Raw genomic sequence first — 20,945 nt, 5'->3', positions numbered from 1 at the left:
CCTTGGCAGGGGCTGCCCAGGGAGGTTTGGAGTGCCCATCCCTGCGGGTGTCCAGGGAATTCCTGGATGTGGCACTGAGTGCTCTGGGCTGGGGACAAGGTGGGGCTTGGGCACAGCCTGGACTGGATGCTCTGGGAGGGCTTTTGCAGCCTCAGGGATTCTGTGAAAAGGTTCCCTGCAGGTCGTGTCCCTCCCAGGCCCAGCTCTGACACAGGGCTGGGTGTATTTGGTGTTTTAGTTTCCCACCCTGCTGGCTGTGCAGGCTGCTGTCCCTGCTGGCAGTGGGGCCCTGGCCTGTGTCCCTGTCCCCTGAGCCCCGGCAGTGGCTCTGCTGCAGAGCTGACACAGCACACACAGGGGGTTATTTTTAGCTCTTTGCTCGAGCAGTGCACAAACACTTCCTCTGTGACTGAGCAGAGAGAAGGGGAGAGCTCCAGTGCCCGTGGGGAGCTCCATGGCACAGGCACTGCCACTGAGCCCAGCTGGGAACCACGCTCCAGGGGGCTCCAGGAACACTGTGTCAGCTCTGGAGGTTCACACCCCTGTTTGCAAGGACCTTCTGTCACAGGCAGCTTGCTCATGGACTTCAACACTTCGAGGAAGGTTATCTTTGGGATCCTGGAGAGGACGTGCTTCCACACAGAATCTCAGAATTCCTGAGGCTGGAAAAACCCTCCCAGATCTTCCAGTCCAAGCTGTGCCCAATCCCCACCTTGTCACCAGCCCAGAGCACTGAGTGTCATGTCCAGGCCTTCCTTGGACACCTCCAGACACTCCAAACCTCCCTGGGCAGCCCCTGCCAAGGCCTGAGCACCCTTTCCATGCAGAAATTCCTCCTGAGAATCTCACACATCCCTCTGCAAGCAAGACAAAATGTTTTCTGTCTGCTGTGTAAGGCTGGCCCTTGTGTCAAATTGTTAAAGGTTATCCCATGAGGGAAGCAATTCCTCAGGAGATGCCTGGCCAAGGACAAAGACAACTTTGGTCTTGGTGGCTCAATCAAGAGACCATTGCTGCAGGACTGGGAGATTTGGAGATGTCCAGGCAGAGGTGGAACAGCTCCCACATCCTTCCCAGGATCTTCTGTCCTGATCCCCAGAGGACACTGATCTGTGAGGAGGAGAAATTACCAAATTAGCACTAATGAGGTGTAAAAGGAGAGCCAGCAGGACCTGGCAGCCTCTTCCTGGGCTTTGCAGGGGCAGCTGAGCAGCAGGAATTGCAACAGCACTGCTGGAGAGCTGTGAATCACCAGCCAGTTGTGCAACAGGAGCAGAGCAGTGACACACTGGGCTGGTTACTCACCCACAGCCTCACAGAGCAGGGCCCAGCCCGTGGTGCCGTGGGGATGGAAGGGCCTTTGTCATCCCAGGGCCACTGGGAACAAGCTGCTCTGTGTTCTCCAGCTCCTTCCCCAGCCAAGGCAGGGCTGGGGGCTCTGCTGCTGGGCGTGGGCACAGGCCAGGCCATCTGAGGAGGTTCTGGGACCACCATTCCATGAAGGATGAGCTCCCACACAGCACAGACCCTCCCAGTCTCTGGACACCTCCAGCTCCCCTGCTTTGTGAGTGTCTGGAACCCAAACTTGTGCAAGGACAAGAGCCCCAAGGGAGCTGTTAAACAGCCCCAGATGCTCAGGGCAGAGTCTGAGGAGGAACAGAAAAGGTTGAACTTGCTCCACCTGCTGCCCTACAACGTTGTCCTCTTAGCAGGGGTGTCCACAGCGTGTTCTGTGCTCCAAGCACCCTGGACACCAGAGCAGGAGCTCTGAACTCCAGATACTCCTCTGGCTTTTTTTTTGATTTTTTTCCCTGATGTCATCATCAGGGCACGAGAACTCAAATAAATACACAGAATCACAGAATCCTTCATGTTGGAAAAGACCTCCAGGCCAGGCTGTGCCAAATCCCCACCTTGTCCCCAGCCCAGAGCACGAGTGTCACATCCAGGCCTTCCCTTCCCTGGACATCTCCACCTCCCTGGGCAGCCCCTGCCAAGGCCTGACCACCCTTCACATGCACAAATTCCTCCTGATGTCCAACCTGAGCCTGCCCTGGCCCAGCCTGAGGCCATTTCCCCTTGTCCTGTCCCTGTTCCCTGGGAGCAGAGCCTGAACCCCCCTGGCTGTCCCCTCCTGTCAGGGAGTTGTGCAGAGCCACAAGGTCCCCCCTGAGCCTCCTTTTCTCCAGGCTGAGCCCCTTCCCAGCTCCCTCAGCCTCTCCTGGGGCTCCATTCCCTTCCCAGCTCCATTCCCTGGACACGCTCCAGCCCCTCCTGGTCTCTCCTGTCAGGAGGGGCCCAGAGCTGCCCCCAGCACTGGAGGTGCCCCAGCAGTGCCAGCACAGGGGACAGGCACTGCCCTGGCCCTGCTGCCACAGCTCAGGGGCCACTGGCCTCTTGGCCACCTGGGCACACCTGGGCTTGTGTCCAGCTGTTGGCACAGCACACTCAGGGCCTTTTCCAGCCTTCCACCCTCTCTGCCCCGCCATGAGTTGAGATAACACATCCTGCAAACAGCAGGAAATTACAGACAGCAGAATACTTTATTATGACAGCAATTGCAGTTGGCACTGTGCTGGATCATACTATGGGACAGCTCAGGATTCAAAGTGAGAGGAGCGTTGGGTCTGTGAAAAACCTGTGATGGGGCATCTGCAGCATTTCCAGTGCTTTCAGTGGTTATTCCACAGCCTGACTCTTGCAAGAACGTTTTCCCCCTGTGTGGGAAGAGCAGGAGCTGTAAGGGAATTCCCCATGTCCAGATTGCTCCATTGCAAACACAAGAGACGCAGGAGGTCCTTGGGCTCTTCTTGCTGGGTCAGCACCTGAGCCATCCCCTCCAGCTCATCCAGGGAATGCTGCTGGATGAGAGGCTGGGCATGCCCTGGCTGTGTGTGCTGGCACCTGGAAATCCCCCAGTCCAGTGTGGGCAGCAGGAAAGTGAGGGATTCTGTCCCTGTGCCCAGGTGAGAGCCCACCTGCAGAGCTGCCCCTGCCGTGGGGATTCCAACAGCACAAGGACCTGGAGCTGCTGGAGACAGCCCAGAGGAGGCACCAGAGCTGCTTCAGGGCTGGAGCCAGGCTGGGAGAGCTGGGGGTGCTCACCTGGAGAGGAGAAGGATCCAGGGAGAGCTCAGAGCCCCTTGCAGGGCCTGAAGGGGCTCCAGGAGAGCTGCAGAGGGACTGGGGACAAGGCAGGGAGGGACAGGACACAGGGAATGGCTCCCAGTGCCAGAGGGCAGGGCTGGACGGGATCTTGGGAATTGGGAATTGTTCCCTGGCAGGGTGGGCAGGCCCTGGCATAGGGTGCCCAGAGCAGCTGGGGCTGCCCCTGGATCCCTGGCAGTGTCCAAGGCCGGGATGGACACTGGGGCTTGGAGCACCCTGGGACAGTGTCCCTGCCATGGCAGGGGTGAAATGAGATGGGTTTTGCTGTCCCTTCCCAGCCAAGCCTTTGCACGATCTCGGCACTCTCCAGCTTCCCCTCAGGGCTCTCTGCCCCCTCACGCCTGCGCCGCCAGGGGGCGCCTCCTGCCCCGCCCGCGGCCGCGCTCTGCCCCCGGCAGCAACGTCACTCCAACCCCGGGGGGAGGAGGCAAGCGCAGCCAATGGGAGCGCGGGTAGCGCAGTGAGGGGGCGGGGCTTCCTCCGGCGCAAGGGCGGGGCCGGCAGCCCCTAGGTTCGCGCGTCCGCCGGTGACGTCATTACGCGGTGGTTCTGCGGACCCGCGGGGCGGGAGCGCACCTGTGCGGGGCAGAGCGCGGGAACGGCCGAGGATTGCTCCCAAACATCCCGTCCAGCCCTGCCCCCTGGCAGTGGGAGCCATTCCCTGGGTCCTGTCCCTCCAGGCCTTGTCCCCAGTCCCTCTCCAGCTCTCCTGGAGCCCCTTCAGGCCCTGCAAGGGGCTCTGAGCTCTCCCTGGATCCTTCTCCTCTCCAGGTGAGCACCTCCAGCTCTCCCAACCTGGCTCCAGCCCTGGAGCAGCTCTGGGGCCTCCTCTGGGCTCTCTCCAGCAGCTCCAGGTCCTTGTGCTGCTGGAATCCCCACGGCTGGGGCAGCTCTGCAGGTGGGCTCTCACCTCGGCACAAGGGTAGAGGAGCAGAATGTCCCCCTTTCCTGCTGCCCACTCTGGAGGATCAGTCCAGCATACCAGGGGTTTCAGGGCTAGGGCATGTCCAGCCTCTCACCCACCAACACCCCAAAGCTGCTCTCCCTGTGCTCATCCCCAGCCTGGATGTATCCGAGGGTTGGTTCCGACCCAAGTGCAGCACCAGCACTTGGTCCCGTTAAACCCCACGAGATCCTCTCTCCTGGAGCTTGTCCTTCCCCGTGCCGCGAATCCCGGCAAAAACCGCACAAAACAAACGAACTCCGGGGCCGCGCGGTGACGTCACCCGCAACAGCCGCACCGCCCCGGTGACGTCACATCGGCGTGCGCGCGCGCCCCCGCCGGGCCTGCGCCGTGCGTGAGGCGGGGGAGGCGGCGCGCGCAGCCTCGGCAGCGCCTCTGAGGAGCCGCCGCGAGCCCCGGGGGAGAACCGGGAAGGGCCGGCGACAACCGGGGCCCATCGAGCCGAGCAGAGCCGGGTGGAGCGCGGGGTTATGAGGGCGGGCGCCGCCGCCTCCCCGTGAGGAGCCGCGGGCGCGGGGAGCGCGCGAGGCCGCCCCGCCACAGGAAGCCATTTTGTGGGCCCCCTCCTCCTCCTCGCTCTCGTCCTCTTCCTCCTCCTCCTCGTCCTCCGCCGTCGCCGCCGCCCTCGGGAGCGGCCGGGCCCGGTGAAGGAGGCGGCGAGGAGGGGCGGCGGCGGCCGCCGCGCCCTCCCCCATGGCGAAGAAAACCTACGATCTGCTCTTCAAGCTGCTGCTCATCGGGGACTCGGGGGTCGGCAAGACCTGCGTCCTCTTCCGCTTCTCCGACGATGCCTTCAACACCACCTTCATCTCCACCATTGGTCAGTGCTTTTCCGCCCAGGGGGGGCTGCGGACCCCTCGGTCCCCACCGCCGTACCCCCGTCAGCTCCGTCCCTGTGTCACCCCCGGGGACCCCCAGTGTTCACCCCAGCCCCGTTATTGTGTCACCCCCCAGGGATCCCTCGTATTATCTCCAGCCCCCAAGGGACCCCCTGTGTCACCCATCAGGAATACCCTGTGACCCCCCCACCACCCCCAGGGACCCCCTGCCCCATGTTTGCGTCACCCCCGAGCCCCACTCCTGTATACCCCCCCAGGGACCCCTTGTGCCACCCATCAGGACTCCCCTGTGACCCCCCCCCCCAGGGACCCCCAGCTCCGTGTCTGTGTCACCCCTAGGGACAGCTTGTGTCACCCCCGACCCCACTCCTGTATCCCCCCCCAGGGACCCCCTGTGCCACCCATCAGGACTCCCCTGTGTCCCCCCTAGGGACCCCCAGCCCTATGTCTGTGTCACCCCTAGGGACGGCCTGTGTCACCCCCTTGCCCCACTCTTGCATCCCCCCCCAGGGACCCCCTGTGTCCCTCCAGGACCTTCCTGTGTCACCCCCCAGCCCCGTTCCTGTGTCCCCGTGCTGTCCCCCAGGCCCCGGACGCGGAGCCCCGGTAGAGCCGCCCCGGTGCCGCCCGACGCCGCCTCGCCCCCGCTGCAGGGCAGGGTGGCTTTGGTTCCTCCCTCCGCGCTGGGTGACCCTGAGCGACCCTCGCTGTCCCCCCCGCGGGGGCTGCGCTGGCAGCTCGTCCCCCACGCCCTGTGCCAGCCGCCAGAGCCCACCTGGCCCCTTCCATCAGCGTTAATCCCCGTGCCTGCGGGCGGCAGGGCGGTGGGATCCCCGTGCCCGTCTTTGCACCGCTATCGATGTGGCTCAGAAACGATCGCGCTCGTGGGTGGGGTCTGTTTTCTCGCCCAACAAAGCTGTCCTTCCCCCCCTCAGCACCTCCTGACCAAGGTAGAGCTGCTGTGACATCATGAAAGAGGGATGTGTCTTTGCCTTTTCCGTGCAGTCTGTGCCACGGGACAGGCCTGGTACCCAATACCTTTCCATCCCAGGTGTATCACAGGGCTTCTCCTGAACGTCTTTTTTTGCAGATGAGGAGTTCAGGTCAGCAGCTTTTCACCTTCTTGGTGACTGGCTCTGGAAATTAAGGGTAATTCCTGTCTCAGATTTTCTTGCAGCACCCACTGGTGCAACACATACCTAGATCTGGATAAAAAAGAAAACTATTTCGAGGGGTTTGAACTGCATCTGACTTTGCTATAAATCCCTTAAACCATTGGTCGTGCAGCTGAGGGAACATGGAGTGTCAGTGTAGATTTTAGTGCTGGGTGTAAGTTCACCCCTGTGCACTTCCTTATCTGTGTTGAAACATCACCCAAAAATTGCACCTCAGACTATAACATGTAAAAATACTCTCTTAAGCAAGGCTTGGGAAATTTAAAGTGAAAAAAAAATGCCTTTGTGACAACTAAGTGTCGAGAAAATTATTTCCTAAAACCTCTCAGGGCCTCAACTTGGCATTTTGCTGAATTTTTGGGGGTCTGTGTGACAGTTAATGTTGTCCCTTCCCATGGCATAGCCTGGCTCTGGGAGGCCAGATGGGTTTGCTGCTGTGGCCAGGGTGTATTTTGGCACTGCTTGGCAGAGCCTTGCTGGGATCACATGACATTCCTTGCCTTTGGAGTTCGTTGGGAAGGTTTATTTCAATTCTCAAAGTTAAAAATAGTCAAACGTCATAGTTAAAAAGTCAGCAGGCACAGTGGCTCCTGCTCCAACAACTCGTGCTTTTAATAATTAGTAATTTAGTAATTAGTATTAGTTGCTGGTCTAACTGTGCAGTTTTGGGGTCTTCAAGAGGAGTATCACCAGGTTCAGTAGGAAGTGTGCACGTGCAGATTTTGGAAGTGTTTCCCACCAGTCAGACCAGTGGCTGTTTGTTTCTGGAGTGCCTCAACTGGAAGGCAGAGGTGTTTTATTCTCTGAATTCTGAACTGAATGTCTAGTGATGGTAGCTGTGGCAGGTTTGTGTGTTCACAGTGGAATTTGGCAGCTGTTGGAGTACAAATTGATTTTCTGTGTGGTGTTTAACTGCCCAAAGATGCCTTAAATGTGTTGTTTCCATAGTCCTTCTGTAAGTTGATGTGGAAACCTGGAGGGAAGTGTCCTGTGCAGACAGTGTCAGTTGTAAGGGTGACTCTCCATCAGCACCTTGGGAAAAACAGCCCATCCCTGAGGGAGGAATCCAAACACCTGAGTTATCCAGGTCCACTCAGTTCTCTCTGCATTGTTCCCAAGCAGTGCAGCAATCTGGCTGAAGATGGGATTTCAGATTCCCCCTGGTGACAGCAGCTCTCACTCTTGCCCAGGTGGCCCCGCAGCAGCAGTGGCAATCCAGGAGTCTGGAAAGGAGCTTTCCATGGGGTCCCTGCTGTGGGAAATCCCAGCCCTGCAGCTCTGCTTGGTTTTGCAGCAGGAAGAGCAGAGTTTCAGGGAAAACCTCCCGTGGAGTCTTTGACCTGTAGCAACAAGGAAATGTGGTTTCCAAAGCCCTGTGTACACAGTGGGTGACGAGAGGTGACTGGATCCTTGGCTGGGGCTCTCCTGTGTTTGAATAACCCCAGCAGCTCTGATCCCTGCCCTGGGTTTGCTCAGAGCTCTGCCAACAGCCTGGGACACACATAAAATGTACTGGGGTGTTTGGTGGGGGCTGGAGGCAGGGACTGGCTCACGGAATCCTGGAATGGTTTGGGTGGGAAGGGACCTCAAAGCCCACCCAGTGCCACTCCTGCCATGGCAGGGACACTGCCACTGTCCCAGGCTGCTCCCAGCCCCAGTGTCCAGCCTGGCCTTGGGCACTGCCAGGGATCCAGGGGCAGCTCCAGCTGCTCTGGGAATTCCATCCCAGGCCCTCCCCACCTTGCCAGGGAACAATTCCCAATTCCCAATCTCCCATCCAGCCCTGCCCTCTGGCAGTGGGATCCATTCCCTGGGTCCTGTCCTTCCATCCCTTGTCCAAAGTCCCTCTGAGCTCTTCTGTAGGTTCCCTTCAAGCACTGGAAAGCTCAGTCTTGAGTTTGTAAGGAAAAAAAAGATCTCAGGGAATGTTGGTACTGGCCTCTGTCTAAGGAGGAGGCATCTGTCTAAGGGGAGAAGGTTTTAATTGTCTCAAACCAAAGGCCTGTTTGCATATGTAAGGGAAGACACCCTAATAGAGCATTTCTGCTTCATGTTAGTAACTTCTATCACTTCACATTTCGTCTTTGCACATTGATCCTGCTCCATGATGGCTGCTGGCAGATAACTTACTGTCCCTGTAATTTGACATACTCTCACTTTGACTTTGAGTCACTTCAATCTAATATTTCCTGCTAAAGCAGCAGTTAAGCTTCTGGATGTGCTGAGGTGCCAGTGTGAGTGATTTCATTGCCCCTTCTCAGGCACTATAAATATTCCAGATGGCATTTCTGCAAGAAATCCCAGAGTCATGGTAACCTCCCTGGGGAGGGCAGGGCCTGGGCCTCCAGCCCTGCCTTGCTGTTTGCAGGTACAGAAGGAATAAATCTTGGAAGGCTGAGTGCATCACAAACCATTTTAAATTTTAACTCTTCTTCAGTGCAAAAATGATTTTTATGGTATTTGGTTTGGAGAACTGTGGTGACTTCTCAGTTGTGCTCGAGGGTCAGTGAGTGGGTGCTCTCCCTGCTACCAGCAGATAGTCTTTATTTTGAATGTTAAAAATGTTAGGATAAGTAACTTCCAGGCAGCACATCCCTGAGATCTCATTTTTTAATATCTCTTTATTGGCATTCAGTGTGTCAGGTTGTTGATGGTGTGAAGTGAGCTGTGCATAAAGGATCCAGAGGAGCTGTGCCCACTTTGTGGAGCTCCTGGGGGGTCCAGCCTTTGGCACCTGGGGACAGGTAGGGAGAGAGGCTCTTCTGGCCAGGATGGCTGCTGAAAGATTTGAATGCCAGAACCGAGCCTAAGCATGTAATCACTGTTGTCTGACTAAGTCCAATGCAAATGAAGATGAGTCACAAAAAATGTTTTCCCATGAAATCTCTAGTAACAGCTCAGGAGAACAAAGGGTGTGTGAGTATTGGGAGATTCCCCCCCAGTGCTCCTGATGGAGGTAAAACTTCCCTGGATCTTTATCCCTCCTGGAGGTGCAGCTGTATTTTGTCTTCCTGAGCTTTACACAAGTGCACAAATCCAGAGATAAAAACCAGTGATTTTTGAGGTTTGTTTTATTTTGAACACAACCAAAGCTATGGTAAGAGCATGCAAAACTGATATTTTAAATATGAAAGTATAGGGAAATTACTTGGATGAAATTATTATTTTTCAATTATTTCTTTTGCTTTTATTAGAATTGGGTTTGAGTTGGAGCCACTTGCTTTGAAATTGCTTCATATTGGCACATTGGAGCACTGAAGTTTTTAAAAATTAGTCCTCAAGAGTCCTTTAGTAATAAATCCAAGTTTGTTTGTGCATCCTGGGAGGACTGTGATATATTAATTTTGGAAGCAAGGAAGGAAGGAAGGATCCCCAGGTAGAAAATGGGGAAAAACTTGCCAAATTTTGGGAAGCAAGGGATTGTTTGAGTGGTGAAGATGCTGTTGCTGTGCAGGGGATGCAATGAAGTTTGAAAAACAAGTAGTTTCAGGATTCAAACAAAGAAGGGGTTACTACACCAGTGGGAAGTACTGGCTGTTCCCAGCAGTTGTGGCTGTCCCATCCCTGGCACTGTTCAGGCCAGGTTGGACAGGACTTGGAGCATCATGGCTTAGTGGAAGATCTCTGCCCATGGCAGGAGGTGAAATGGAATCAGCTTCAAGGTCCCTTCCAAGCCAAACCATTCCATAATTCCATCATTTTATCCCTTTTTTGTATCCTGCCTACAGGAGCAGCAGCAGCTGTGAGTTGTGTTCATGTTGTGCCCAGGCTGTGGGCTCAGTCTGCTTCTGACTCCTGGCATGGAGCAGGTGAATTAGACAAGGAAAAATCCCAATAAACCCTGGCCCAGCAAAGCCCCCTTGATCCCAACTCCTGCTCAGTCATTTCTGTGACCTGAACCCATCAGGCAGCAGGAGGGACCAAAGTCATTTCCACTTGGGGGTGGCTGTGCTGCAGAACTGGCTGCCAGGGGAATTTTGGAGGGGAAAAGATGGGTGGGTTCAGAATGAAAGTAGAAAATGGAAGTGGATCTGTAGGTGGGCATTGGATGCAGTGCTCTGGATGCAGCCTGGAGCTTGGGAATCCCCTGGGCTGCTGGAGGCTGGACAAGCATTGTTTGCCCTGGAGGGGGGTTGTCCTCTCCTCTGTCTGCTGGGACACCCAGGGGAAGGGTTGCAGAGCGAGCTGGACTCGTGTGATATTGTACAAAAAGAGTGTTTTGGTTTTGGTTTTCTTTGGTAGGGTTTTTTGGGGCTTTTGTGTGTGAGTGTTTGGGGATTTTTTTCTCATCTAGGGCAGTGAATAATGAGCAGCAGTTTTGCACACGCCTCACAGAGCTGATGAGAAGCTGGGGATGGCTGTGGTGAGGAGCTGAGGAACTGAGCTGGCTGGAAACTTCTTTGTGTAACGTGGCTGTTTTTTCAGCTGAGCTGGATCAGCTCCCTGATGGGGCTCCTCACGTTACCCTCCAAATCTGTGCTGGTGGAGTGATAGGGCAGCAGGGGACATGGAAACAGCAGAGGAGGTGGTGCTTGTACTCAGAATTCCAGGGTCACTGAGGCTGGAAAAGCTCTCCCAGCCCATGGAGTCCAACCTGCGCCCAGTCCCCACCTTGTCCCCAGCCCAGGACACTCAGTGCCACATCCAGGAATTCCCTGGACACCTGCAGGGATGGGCACTCCAAACCTCCCTGGGCAGCCCCTGCCAAGGCCTGACCACCCTTCACATGCACAAATTCCTCCTGATGTCCAACCTGAGCCTGCCCTGGCCCAGCCTGAGGCCGTTTCCCCTTGTCCTGTCCCTGTTCCCTGGGAGCAGAGCCCGACCCCCCCTGGCTGTCCCCTCCTGTCAGGGAGTTGTGCAGAGCCACAAGGTCCCCCCTGAGCTCCTTTTCTCCAGGCTGAGCCCCTTCCCAGCTCCCTCAGCCTCTCCTGGGGCTCCATTCCCTTCCCTGGACACACTCCAGCCCCTCCAGGTCTCTCCTGTCAGGAGGGGCCCAGAGCTGCCCCCAGCACTGGAGGTGCCCCAGCAGTGCCAGCAAAGGGCACAGGCACTGTCCTGGTCCTGAGGGGTTCCCCACGAAAATTCACTTTCATGTTGCAGTTCCACATTAACAGACCTGTTGGCAGCAGTTCCAGTGCCTGGCCTTCCCTCCTCCCTGCCCCAGTATGAAACAAACCCCAGACTGGGCTCACTCCTCTCCTGCTGCTGGTGCTGTTGGTGCCTCGGGCAGAGCCGGTCAGGGAAGGACGTGAGCACTGCAGAGCTGCTTCCTTGGGCTCAGCCCTGTGCTGGCAGCCCTGCTGCTCCCCTGTCCTTGCTCTGACATGTTGGTGATGTGCAGCTGAAACTCAGGGGCAGCTGCTCCCCAAATGTGCTGAGCACGATCGGGAGCCCTGCAGAGTGCCCAGGTTGGCTGCTCCAGTTAAGCCAGTGCTGTTTCCAGGAGGGGACTGAGCTGTCACTTCAGCAGTGACAGAGATGAAGAGTTAGGAAGTCACTGATATTTTCTGGGGTAATGTGTCTACAGATTTGGAGCACAGGCTTCGTGATCTGTGGGCTGCTTGTGAATTTTCAGAGGCCAAACAGAATGTCTGTTGGTGTTGGTAGAAACTTGTTCATGAATGCCTAAGCAGGAACACAGCCTTTGTTTAAGTAGCCAATGATTAGTCTTTAGTGCCTTGTTGAGTGATAAACACAACTGGGAGGTGCAGAGAAGTGATTTCCTCTTGACTTCTTGGTTTCTGTCTTTTGAAAGAAAATCTGTTATGCTCTTGCAGAAGATTTTCTTCCCTGTGAGGGTGGGCAGGCCCTGGCACAGGTTGCCCAGAGAAGCTGTGGCTGCCCCTTCATCCCTGGAGCTGTCCAAGGCCAGGTTGGATTTGCAGCACCCTGGGATAGTGGAAGGAGTTCCTGCACATAGCAGGATGTGAAATGGGATGAGCTTTAAGGTCCCTTCCCACCCAAACCATCCTGTGATTCACCAATTCTCTTTATCCTCAGAAAGCACTTGATCTTTTCCACTCTTCAAGTCAATACTGATATTTAATTAGGACATTGATTGAGAGTCTATTGATGAAAACCTCATCAGGGGATAGGAAGAATCAACCCTGACTTGAAGAGTTGAGGCAGATGTTGCTGCCTGTAGTCCAGCAGTGCTGCCTGGCAGGGGTTTTGCCGTGGCAGGCCCTGCTCCCTGTCCCTGCAGCCCTGCAGCAGGGCGTGGGCTCTCCCCACCCTGGGTACCCACAGCTTGCTCCCTGCTCCTCCTCCCTGGAGCAGGAAAGCCAGCGTGTCCCTGCTTGTTGGTGAGCTGGAGAGCCTCAAGAAGGATGGTGGCTGGGAGAGGGCTGCTCTGCCAGCAAAATTCATCCCACCTGGGCTTGAGAAGTGCCCAGACAGGACTCGAGAGCAGAGCAGGTTGCACGGATTCTCCCGCAGTGGCAGCCTGTTGTGCCATCAAAAAGTCATGGAGCAAAAAGTAGAGAAGGATTTCAGCTTTGGTTTGTGTAACTCTTGCGAGGGGCTAAGGTGCTTGAGAAATGCTTTGTGAAAAACCAGCTTGGCAAATTGCTGGTGCTGAGGGAATTCCCTGTCTGGCCCTGGAGAACAGGGTAGAGACCAGAGCTGCTCTTGCAAGTTGTCTTGAACGTCTGGTGTGTTGGTGCAGCTCAGCTCTGTGGGTTTTCCTCTCTGCGTGGGTTTGACTACAAGTCTTGTGTGGGTTTAACTAAAGTCTCTGCATGTTTTGGTTCTGTTCTGTAGGTAAAACAACTCCAGGCTTTCTCTCCCACTGGGATTGTGACTGTTCCCTGTAACCTGGAGGAGCACTCGTTTGTGTCTTGTGTTTCCAAAATCTGACTTAGTGCTCCCAGAGAGACACCTGCTTTCTTCAGGGCCAATGGGTATGGAATTTCTACAGTTAGATCCATACCTGTGCAGCTTTTTCCTCAAGGATGCTTCTCAAACTGGTGTGCTTTCATGTTTGGATCCACTGAAGCTGTTGTTGGACCAGGAGGAGTGCTGGAAATGGCCTCTTCCCAAAACCATGGCTCTGGTGTGGCATGCTGCTGCTGTGTGTGCTGGGAGTTCCTTTGGTGCTGGAGGGGCTGGGATCAGCACCATGCTGGGGGAGGCTGTCCTGGCCTGAGATCTGAGCTTCAGAACCCTTACAAGTCTGGTTCCAAAGGTGGGTGGTGCTCTGGTGAGTTCAGGTGTCATCTCAGCTTGTCCAGGTGGTGGCTGACCTGGGCTGAGGGTATGGTACCAGCCACTGGATTTGTGGAAGGTTCTGGAAGGCTGGGCTTTATCATGGCTCATCTGCACCTCATGAGAGCAAACTCTTGCCTGATTCCTGACAACATTCCCTGAATGGGCTGTAGCTGGTCCCAAATGAGTTATTCTGCCCCTGAGATGGTTGTGTCTTAAGTGGGCCTCACCAGCATTGTAATCTCCTACACTAAAGGTGATTTTACATTTCCCTTCAGGTGCTCACTTACTGTCTTTGGGCTCCTGGAAGCAGGAACTCACCTTTTGGTGTCTGACATATTTATGTGCCAGGTGTCTTCTCCTGCCCTTCCAACCAGGCCATGGTACCTGTTCTTCCTCACCGCCAAATCCCCTGGCAGGTGACTTCCCTGAGGGCAGGAGATGACACCTGGCATCCAGTGAGGGCACTGCTTCAGCTGCACTTTCATTCCTGCAGATCTGTAATAAATGCCTGAACTCAGGTCATTGGAATGCTGGTAGCAGTACCTAGAAATTTCCAGTTCCTCAGGCAGCAGCATTGATTTCACACCTTCCAAGGCTTGCTGCAGGCTGTGTCTTATCCCTTCTCTCCTCTCCCTTCTCCAAGTGGGATTAGGAGCTCCTTAGGAGCTGAGCTGTCACCTCCATCCCTGTGCACATGGCAGGACGTGTGTGTGCCTCTGTCACTCGAGAGGGGACTCAGATGTGGAGCCTCAGCACAGCTGTCTGATTGCTGGTTAAAGGAGTCCCTCCAACACTCCTGATTCCTTGAGTGTGCTGGGAAGGGCTTTCATCTCCAGGGAACTTTTTTGATCTTCCAAATAAGCAACAAAGTTACTTAGTTAGTTATTTTAGCTACACAAATCTCTGGCAAAAGCAAAGGCAAATCCTGTCTAGTTCTTTGGGATTTGTGCTTCCTGTGGGTCTGTCTAGGACAGCATAGATCAGGAATGTGAGTTCTCTGGAAGTCTGCATTGTCTCATTCCTGTTTCAGTGAGCAGAAATGCTGTGTGTTCCTTCAGAGGGGCTCAGAAACCTGCAACAGCATTAGGCTGGCAGTGGTGGCCAGCTGAGGTGGCCATGTGCCACGGGGCTGTGTCCCCAGCCTCAGGGCTCTGTCCCCAGCCTCAGGGATGTGTCCCAGTGTGCTTGAGACCTTGACCCAGCCAGAGAACAGGAGATGGAGCTGCCTGGGTTTGGGTCATGGGATGGCAGGATGGATTGGGTTGGAAGGAACATTTAATATGGTCCTTACTCTACCCCCTGCCATGGGCAGGGGCACCTTCCAGGTTGTTCCAAGCTCCAGTCCAGCATGGGCTGTGTCAGAGAACAACACCAGGATTTACAGGAAAAGAGCTGAGGTTGCAGCAGAGCTCTGCCAGCAGCTGGAGCAGCAGCCCCACAGGCCCCAGGGTGCCAAACCACAGCACTGACAGTCCTTGTGTCACCTCTGGCAGCTGCTAGGTGACAACACCTGCACTTGCTCAGAGCAGGATTTCCCACAGCACCTCTGTCACCTACTCATTCTGCCTCTTGCCCACCTGCAGGGTTAGAAGCTCTTTCAAAGCTGGTGGCCACATCAGATGCTCTGAGGATCATAAGGAGACCTCATCCAGCAGGAATCTCCCCTGACTGCAGGGCTTTTGGTGGGATCCAGAGCAGCTCTGACACCCTGGGAAATGGGATCCCCTCCTCAGGTCCTGTCCTGGCACCCAGGACCAGCAGCAAGGCTGAGGCAGCCTGTGGAGCACAGACACTGTGGTTGTCACCTCACAGCAGGGCTGTGGTCATTTGGGCTCTCTGGGGTCTCTCATTGCCCCAAGGACAGCAGTGGCAGCACCTCTCTGCATTTCTGTTCCAGTCACACACCACCTGCAGCACAGCTTTTCCCCAACACCCAGATCAAGTTTTCCCTGTTATGATCAATGTCAACCTCCTTTTGTCCCCAGCACCGGTGGGGACACCCAGAACCCAGGGCCTGAAGGGGCTCCAGGAGAGCTGCAGAGGGACTGGGGACAAGCCCTGGAGGGACAGGACACAGGGAATGGATTCCACTGCCAGAGGGCAGGGCTGGGTGGGAGATTGGGAATGAGGAATTGTTGTGCCCTGGCACAGGGTGCCCAGAGCAGCTGGGGCTGCCCCTGGATCCCTGGCAGTGCCCAAGGCCAGGCTGGACATTGGGACACCCTGGGACAGTGGGAGGTGTCCCCGCCATGGCAGAGATGGCACTGGGTGTGCTTTGATGTCCCTTCCAACCCCAACCATTCTGGGATCCTGTGAACCTTCTTGCAGAATGCAGCAAACTGAAAAAGCCAAACGAGTCTCCCAGCTCCAGTGCTGCCTCAGGAGATGCCAGTGCTCTGGGTAACAAGAAATGTTGGTTCTAGGTGTGTCGTGTGACATTCTTCCAGTTGTTTCCACACTTTCAAAGGCACATTATTCTTGTTTCTCAGGCTTTTTCTGTGAGTTCAGTAAGACTGCTGCAGTATCAATAACAGCTCAAAAGGATGATAAAACTCTCTGATAAATGTGATGCTTCGGGGCAATATCATAACAATGGGCCTTTATTTTGAGGTTTTTCCTTGCTGATGAACTGGAGAGCTCTGCCACTCATCTTGCTTGCTGGAGAACTTAGAGCTTGGGTGGAAACATCTGGTGTTCCAATACTTGACCTCCTCCAAGTGCTGGGAGCTGGAGGATCTCTCCTGGTCACACTGCCCATGACCCTGATGTGTAGGAATTGCCTTACAGACTCCTAGAACTTGTGTAAACAATGATCAGAACCTGCTGCTATGCTCTTTATTGCTGCTGAGGGGTTAATAAATGAAATTTTCTGATGTGTGAGTTGCTGTTCAGTAACACCCCCAGCGATGTGGCAGCTGTTCATGAACACCTGTTGGAGTATTTGAACATCCTGCAGGAGCTCTGGAGCCTGGGGAGGGAACAGGTGTGTCCCTAATCAGCCATTCCCTGTTGGAAATGTCACCCAGCAAGGGCTGGCTCCCAGCCTGTCCCCAGCCCTTTGTAAGCAGGAATGATGTGAGGTCACATGTGGGGTGGCAGTGCTGGTGCCAGCAGTGACAGAACTCTCTGCTCTGGGCAGCTTGGCTTGGGACACTCAGAAATAATGGGATTGTTTTGTGTTTGTAAGAACACAAACAGGTTTTCCAGCAGTGAATTGTCACATGGGTCCTTTTGGAGCAGTCTGGTCCAGGGGAAAGTGTCCCTGCCCATGGAACAAGGTGAGCTGGAAGATCTTCCCAACCCAAACCCTTCTGGGATTCAGTGATTCCATGGCAGTGAATTGAGTGGCTGAATCCTTTAATGACCTCCCCAGCACAGCACCTCCTCTTTGGTAAAGCTGATGCTTTTCTCAATGAATTCACATTATCTGTCTTGTCCATCTGCTGAGTATAAATTAGCCAGGATAAGTGTTAACTTGAATTTTATTTTTATGTAATTTGAGGGCAAAATTACCATTGCAGCAAGTAGTGACAAATTCTGTGTTTCATAAATAGCAGTCTTTGTGAAAGCAGATTCATACCAGTACTGTATTTATTTCCTAGCTAACAAATATAGCTTAAGTAGGGTGAGACATGCATGAAAACTGATTTAATTGGCTGTAATTGAACTTGAACATATTTAATTCATGTCCTTGGTGGTTTAGAGTAGAATTCCAATTGCAGACTGGGCTGTCTGGAGTCCAGACTTTTCCCTGCTGTGATTTTGGTTGTGGGACCTGATGGGCTCCTGACAGTGGGATTCATGAGGAGATGCAGCTGCTTCATGTGATGTCCTCCCTAAAAATAGGGGCTGGTAAAGGCCTGGACCAGAGTTAATTGAGTATATTTGAAAATGAAAGATGTAATGGCAGGGAATTAAATCAGCCCTCAAACCTGGAATTAACTGACACTGAGCAGACTTTCCTGCTGCATGGGAACAGCTCTGAAGGAAGTTCTTTTTCTTGCTAGAGCTTCATTTCCTTTTTTTTTTCCCCTTAGTACCTTATGAATAAAAACCTTATTGTCTCCCTTGTCTCTTGGTATGCATAAAACATCACTAAAATAGTTCCTTTGTTCATTTTCTTTTGTTTTGTTTGTGGGAGCCTTGTGTAAGGTTTAGCTGCTGGAATAACAAAATGATCAAATTTCTTTTTTCTGGAAGAAATAACTGCTTGTGTTGAAGCTGTGGTCTCAGGGACCTTAGTGACAGTGTAGGTGGTGTCAGCAGGAACCTGGAGCCTTCTTTCTGCACCGAGATTGTTTTTGCACATAGATTTGAGCTGTGCTTTCATGTGACTTCTGAAACTCCGGCCCTGGGGGGAGTGTGGCTAAGTCAGACCTCCCTGGACAAAAGTTGCACTGATGTTTGTGAGCTGAGGGCAGCTGGGGAGGAGAGGATGAGGAGGTTCCATATTTTGGCTTCAGAAATGGCCTCAGTCCCTGTGTGTGAGCAGTCACTGCCCCACACTGATGGTGCACACAGATATTTCCAAGGGGGGTGCCAGAGGAGGGTGCCAGGCTCTGCTCAGTGGTGCCAGTGACAGGACAAGGTGCAGTGGCCAAGAGCTGGACCACAAGGAGCTCCTCATGGACAGAAGAACTTCTGTCCATGGAGGTGACAGAGCCCTGGAACAGCTGCCCTGGGAGGATGTGGAGTCTCCCTCTCTGAAAATGTTTCAAACCCCCCTGGAGGATCTCCAGAGGTCCCTTCCAGCCCCAGCAGTTGTGGAATTCTCTCTGAAGCTCTGTTGTTGTCTGGGATGCCAGTGTTCATCTGCAGAGCTGGAATGCCAGCTACACTCACTGCTCCCAGAACCTGTGGCAGCTGTGCCTTGAGCACATCTGAGTGCACAGTGAGGTTAAACATGTTGGATTCTGAGCTTTTGGAAGTGCCTGTGCCTTCATGTCCAGGTCACAGAACTTGGGAAATGCTCCCCATGTTATGGGAAATGCTCCCCATCTTATGGGAAATGCTCCATTTTGTGGGAAATGCTCCATCTTATGGGAAATGCTCCATTTTGTGGGAAATGCTCCTTTCCCCAGTTATCTCCTGAACTTTGCCCACGTGCTGATATGGAGAGTGCTGGCTCAGGAATCAAACCACCAGATCAGAGTGTGCCACGAAGCCTTGGCCCACTGGCTGAGGCTCTGCTCCTGCCCAGGTAGAGAAACTCCTCCCTGAAGGTGCAGCTCCTGTCTGGGAGCCTGGTTTGGATCAAGCTGGGCTTGGCAGCACCATGGGAGCAGTCAAGTGATTTAATTGCTTTAATCCCACCAGCCACAACTGATGACATGATCAGTGCTCACAGTTTTCCCAACATCCAGTCCCTGGTGCCCACCCTCCCATCCTCAGTCCATCACCCAAAGGCCTCTCCTTCCCCAAGAGCTCTCTCATCACCCACTCACCATCAGGGCTGCCCTGGCCATCAGGTGGCTGCTGTGGGACATGGCTGTGGGCACTGCTCAGCATTCCCTGGAGTGTTCCTGGCACAGCCAGAGCTCGCCCAGGTGCCCTGGTGTCTTTGCCAGAGTGGGAGCATCACGTTGTCCTTTGGTGCTGCCTCAGCCTCCACCCCAGCTGAAATCACCCGGGCTGTGTTTGTTAATCCCCCAAATTAGCATTGGCTGGGGCTGCCCAGGGAGGTTTGGGAGTATCCAAGGAAGGTCTGGACGTGGTCCTCAGTGCCCTGGGCTGGTGACAAGGTGGCATTGGGCACAGTTGGACTCAGTCCTGGAGTGCTTTTCCAGCCCAGATGATTCTGTGGTAACTGAGTTTCTCAGGTGTAGCTCCATGTGCTGTTGTCCCTTCCTGTGAAGCTGGAGGAGGATGTGGTGCCTCTCAAGGTAGAAATAGGTTGGTTTGAGCTCTTGGGGATTTAACTTCAGTCCCTTGAGTCCCCTTTCCCTCCAGCCACCTCTAACCAATGGTTGTAAGCTCACACACCTTAGTTCCTCCCTTGGAGGAGCTGTCACCTTCACTTGACAGAAAAGTTGAAATTTATCTGCAAAGATCAGTACAAAATTCATGACTGGCAGTTTGTGTCCAGGCCAGTATTTAAATACCTGCAGCAGATGGAGTGAGGGACCTGGAACTTCAGGTTGGTGTGGAGCTCTTGGGAAGGCCTTGTGTGTCATCACAAATGAGGAAGAGGCATTTGGAAATCCCTCCCAGGCAGGTCCCTGTCTGCTGTGTGGTACCAGGGCCTTTCCCACCTCCTGATTATTTGGATTTTAACTGCAGGTGTGGGTTGAACAGCATTCTCATTGTAATCTGTCTGTCAAACATGAACAGTGCTTGAGGAGCAGCAGCTCTGGGGAATCCCTGATGTTGATACTCTGCTTCCTCACAGCCCTGTGGCTTCCCAGACCTAAATGTGTGGATAGAATCTGTATTTTTTAGAAGAAAAAAGTCAGCTGATAAAAGGATTTACATAGCAAGGTAATGGACTTCTCCCTGTTGCAGGGAATAAGGTGGAATAAAGGAGATGTCAAGGATTGTTCCTGGCAGTGATTAATATTTTAATGTAGGTGATGAGCAGTGGAGAGGTGGAAGTTCCCCAGTGCCATGGAGGTGCTGTGTGAGGAACACACAGCTCCCACCACCTTTGTCTCCTTGGTCACTTCATATTTTTGATATTTTTTAACATTGCTGCCGAGTGCTCTTAAAGAATTCTTGGAAGCAGTACTGCCTTTTGCAGTGACTCACCTCAGGTGTTAATTTGTGATTTTTAATACAAATCTCCAAGCCAGTCACAGAGAAGGTTTCAGTTGGGACTTGCAGTGAGACAGTTTTGGTGCCCTCCATTGGCTGTGCATCCCTGAAAGGGACAGTGGCAGAGATCTCACCTGCCCTCAGCTCCTTTGCTGCTCTGATGGCAACAGGAGCACTTCAGAAAGGAATTTCCAGTTAGGAAGATCTCCTTCACTCCTGGAGCTGTGAATGCTGTTCATCTCTGAATTGGTTGGTGCTGTAAGGGCAGTATGGGATGGGTTTGGGAAGATCCCCAAATTCTTCCAGCAGTGGAGATGTGGATGAATTCCCAGCAAGTGGCCATTCCCAGACACCAGGTCAGGCTGGATAACAGCAGCCTCCTATTGTCTGGGGGGGATTAAGCCTGGGATTTGGGGGGGGATAGAAGCAGAGTCCTGGATTTGTCACCCAAATGAATATTCAGCAAGTCCCTGGGCTGGTTTGCATAAATCAGATCTGCCTGTACCCTGCTAGGGATGTGTGACAGCGACTGAGGCACACAGATGCATCCAGGAGGGGAATGTAGGTCAGCCCAGGAGCTGCTGTCTCACAGGACTGTCATCTGCTTCGTTAAGAATAGATTAATTGGGAGGAGAAGATCTGGCTCCGGTGCTGCTGGTGCTGCTGCCCCTGTCCCGTGTCCTGCCTTACATCACCAGCTCTGGAATTCCTCTGGATTGCTGTGGGCTTGGGGAAACTCAGCCTGGAAGGGCAGTTTTAGAAAGCATGGAGAAATGGGGGTTCAGGACAGAGCCAGGGGGTCACTACGAGGGACTGGTAGAGCTTGGGCAGCCTCTT

At 54.0% G+C, this 20,945-nt stretch overlaps 1 protein-coding gene and 1 long non-coding RNA gene across 2 annotated transcripts in view; one reads left to right on the top strand and one right to left on the bottom strand.

The window, feature by feature from the left end:
• Positions 1 to 204: 204 nt before the first annotated feature.
• The window catches only part of LOC132325650 (uncharacterized), a 50,464-nt gene continuing 29,723 nt past the window's right edge, over positions 205 to 20,945 (bottom strand). Inside the window, exons 2-3 of the long non-coding RNA XR_009485999.1 lie at positions 1,306 to 2,253; positions 205 to 1,110 (exon numbers count right to left, since the gene is read on the bottom strand). This is a non-coding gene — a long non-coding RNA (uncharacterized LOC132325650). The remainder of the gene's footprint in view (positions 1,111 to 1,305; positions 2,254 to 20,945) is intronic.
• The window catches only part of RAB10 (RAB10, member RAS oncogene family), a 48,617-nt gene continuing 32,489 nt past the window's right edge, over positions 4,818 to 20,945 (top strand). Inside the window, exon 1 of the mRNA XM_059843196.1 lies at positions 4,818 to 4,952. Coding sequence (XP_059699179.1) covers positions 4,826 to 4,952 — 127 coding nt within the window. The 5' untranslated portion in view covers positions 4,818 to 4,825. The remainder of the gene's footprint in view (positions 4,953 to 20,945) is intronic.

Source organism: Haemorhous mexicanus, chromosome 3, assembly GCF_027477595.1.
Source record: "Haemorhous mexicanus isolate bHaeMex1 chromosome 3, bHaeMex1.pri, whole genome shotgun sequence".
NCBI lineage: Eukaryota > Metazoa > Chordata > Aves > Passeriformes > Fringillidae > Haemorhous > Haemorhous mexicanus.
The sequence above is the reverse complement of the archived record's forward strand: the minus strand, read 5'-3'. Positions and strand labels throughout refer to the sequence as shown.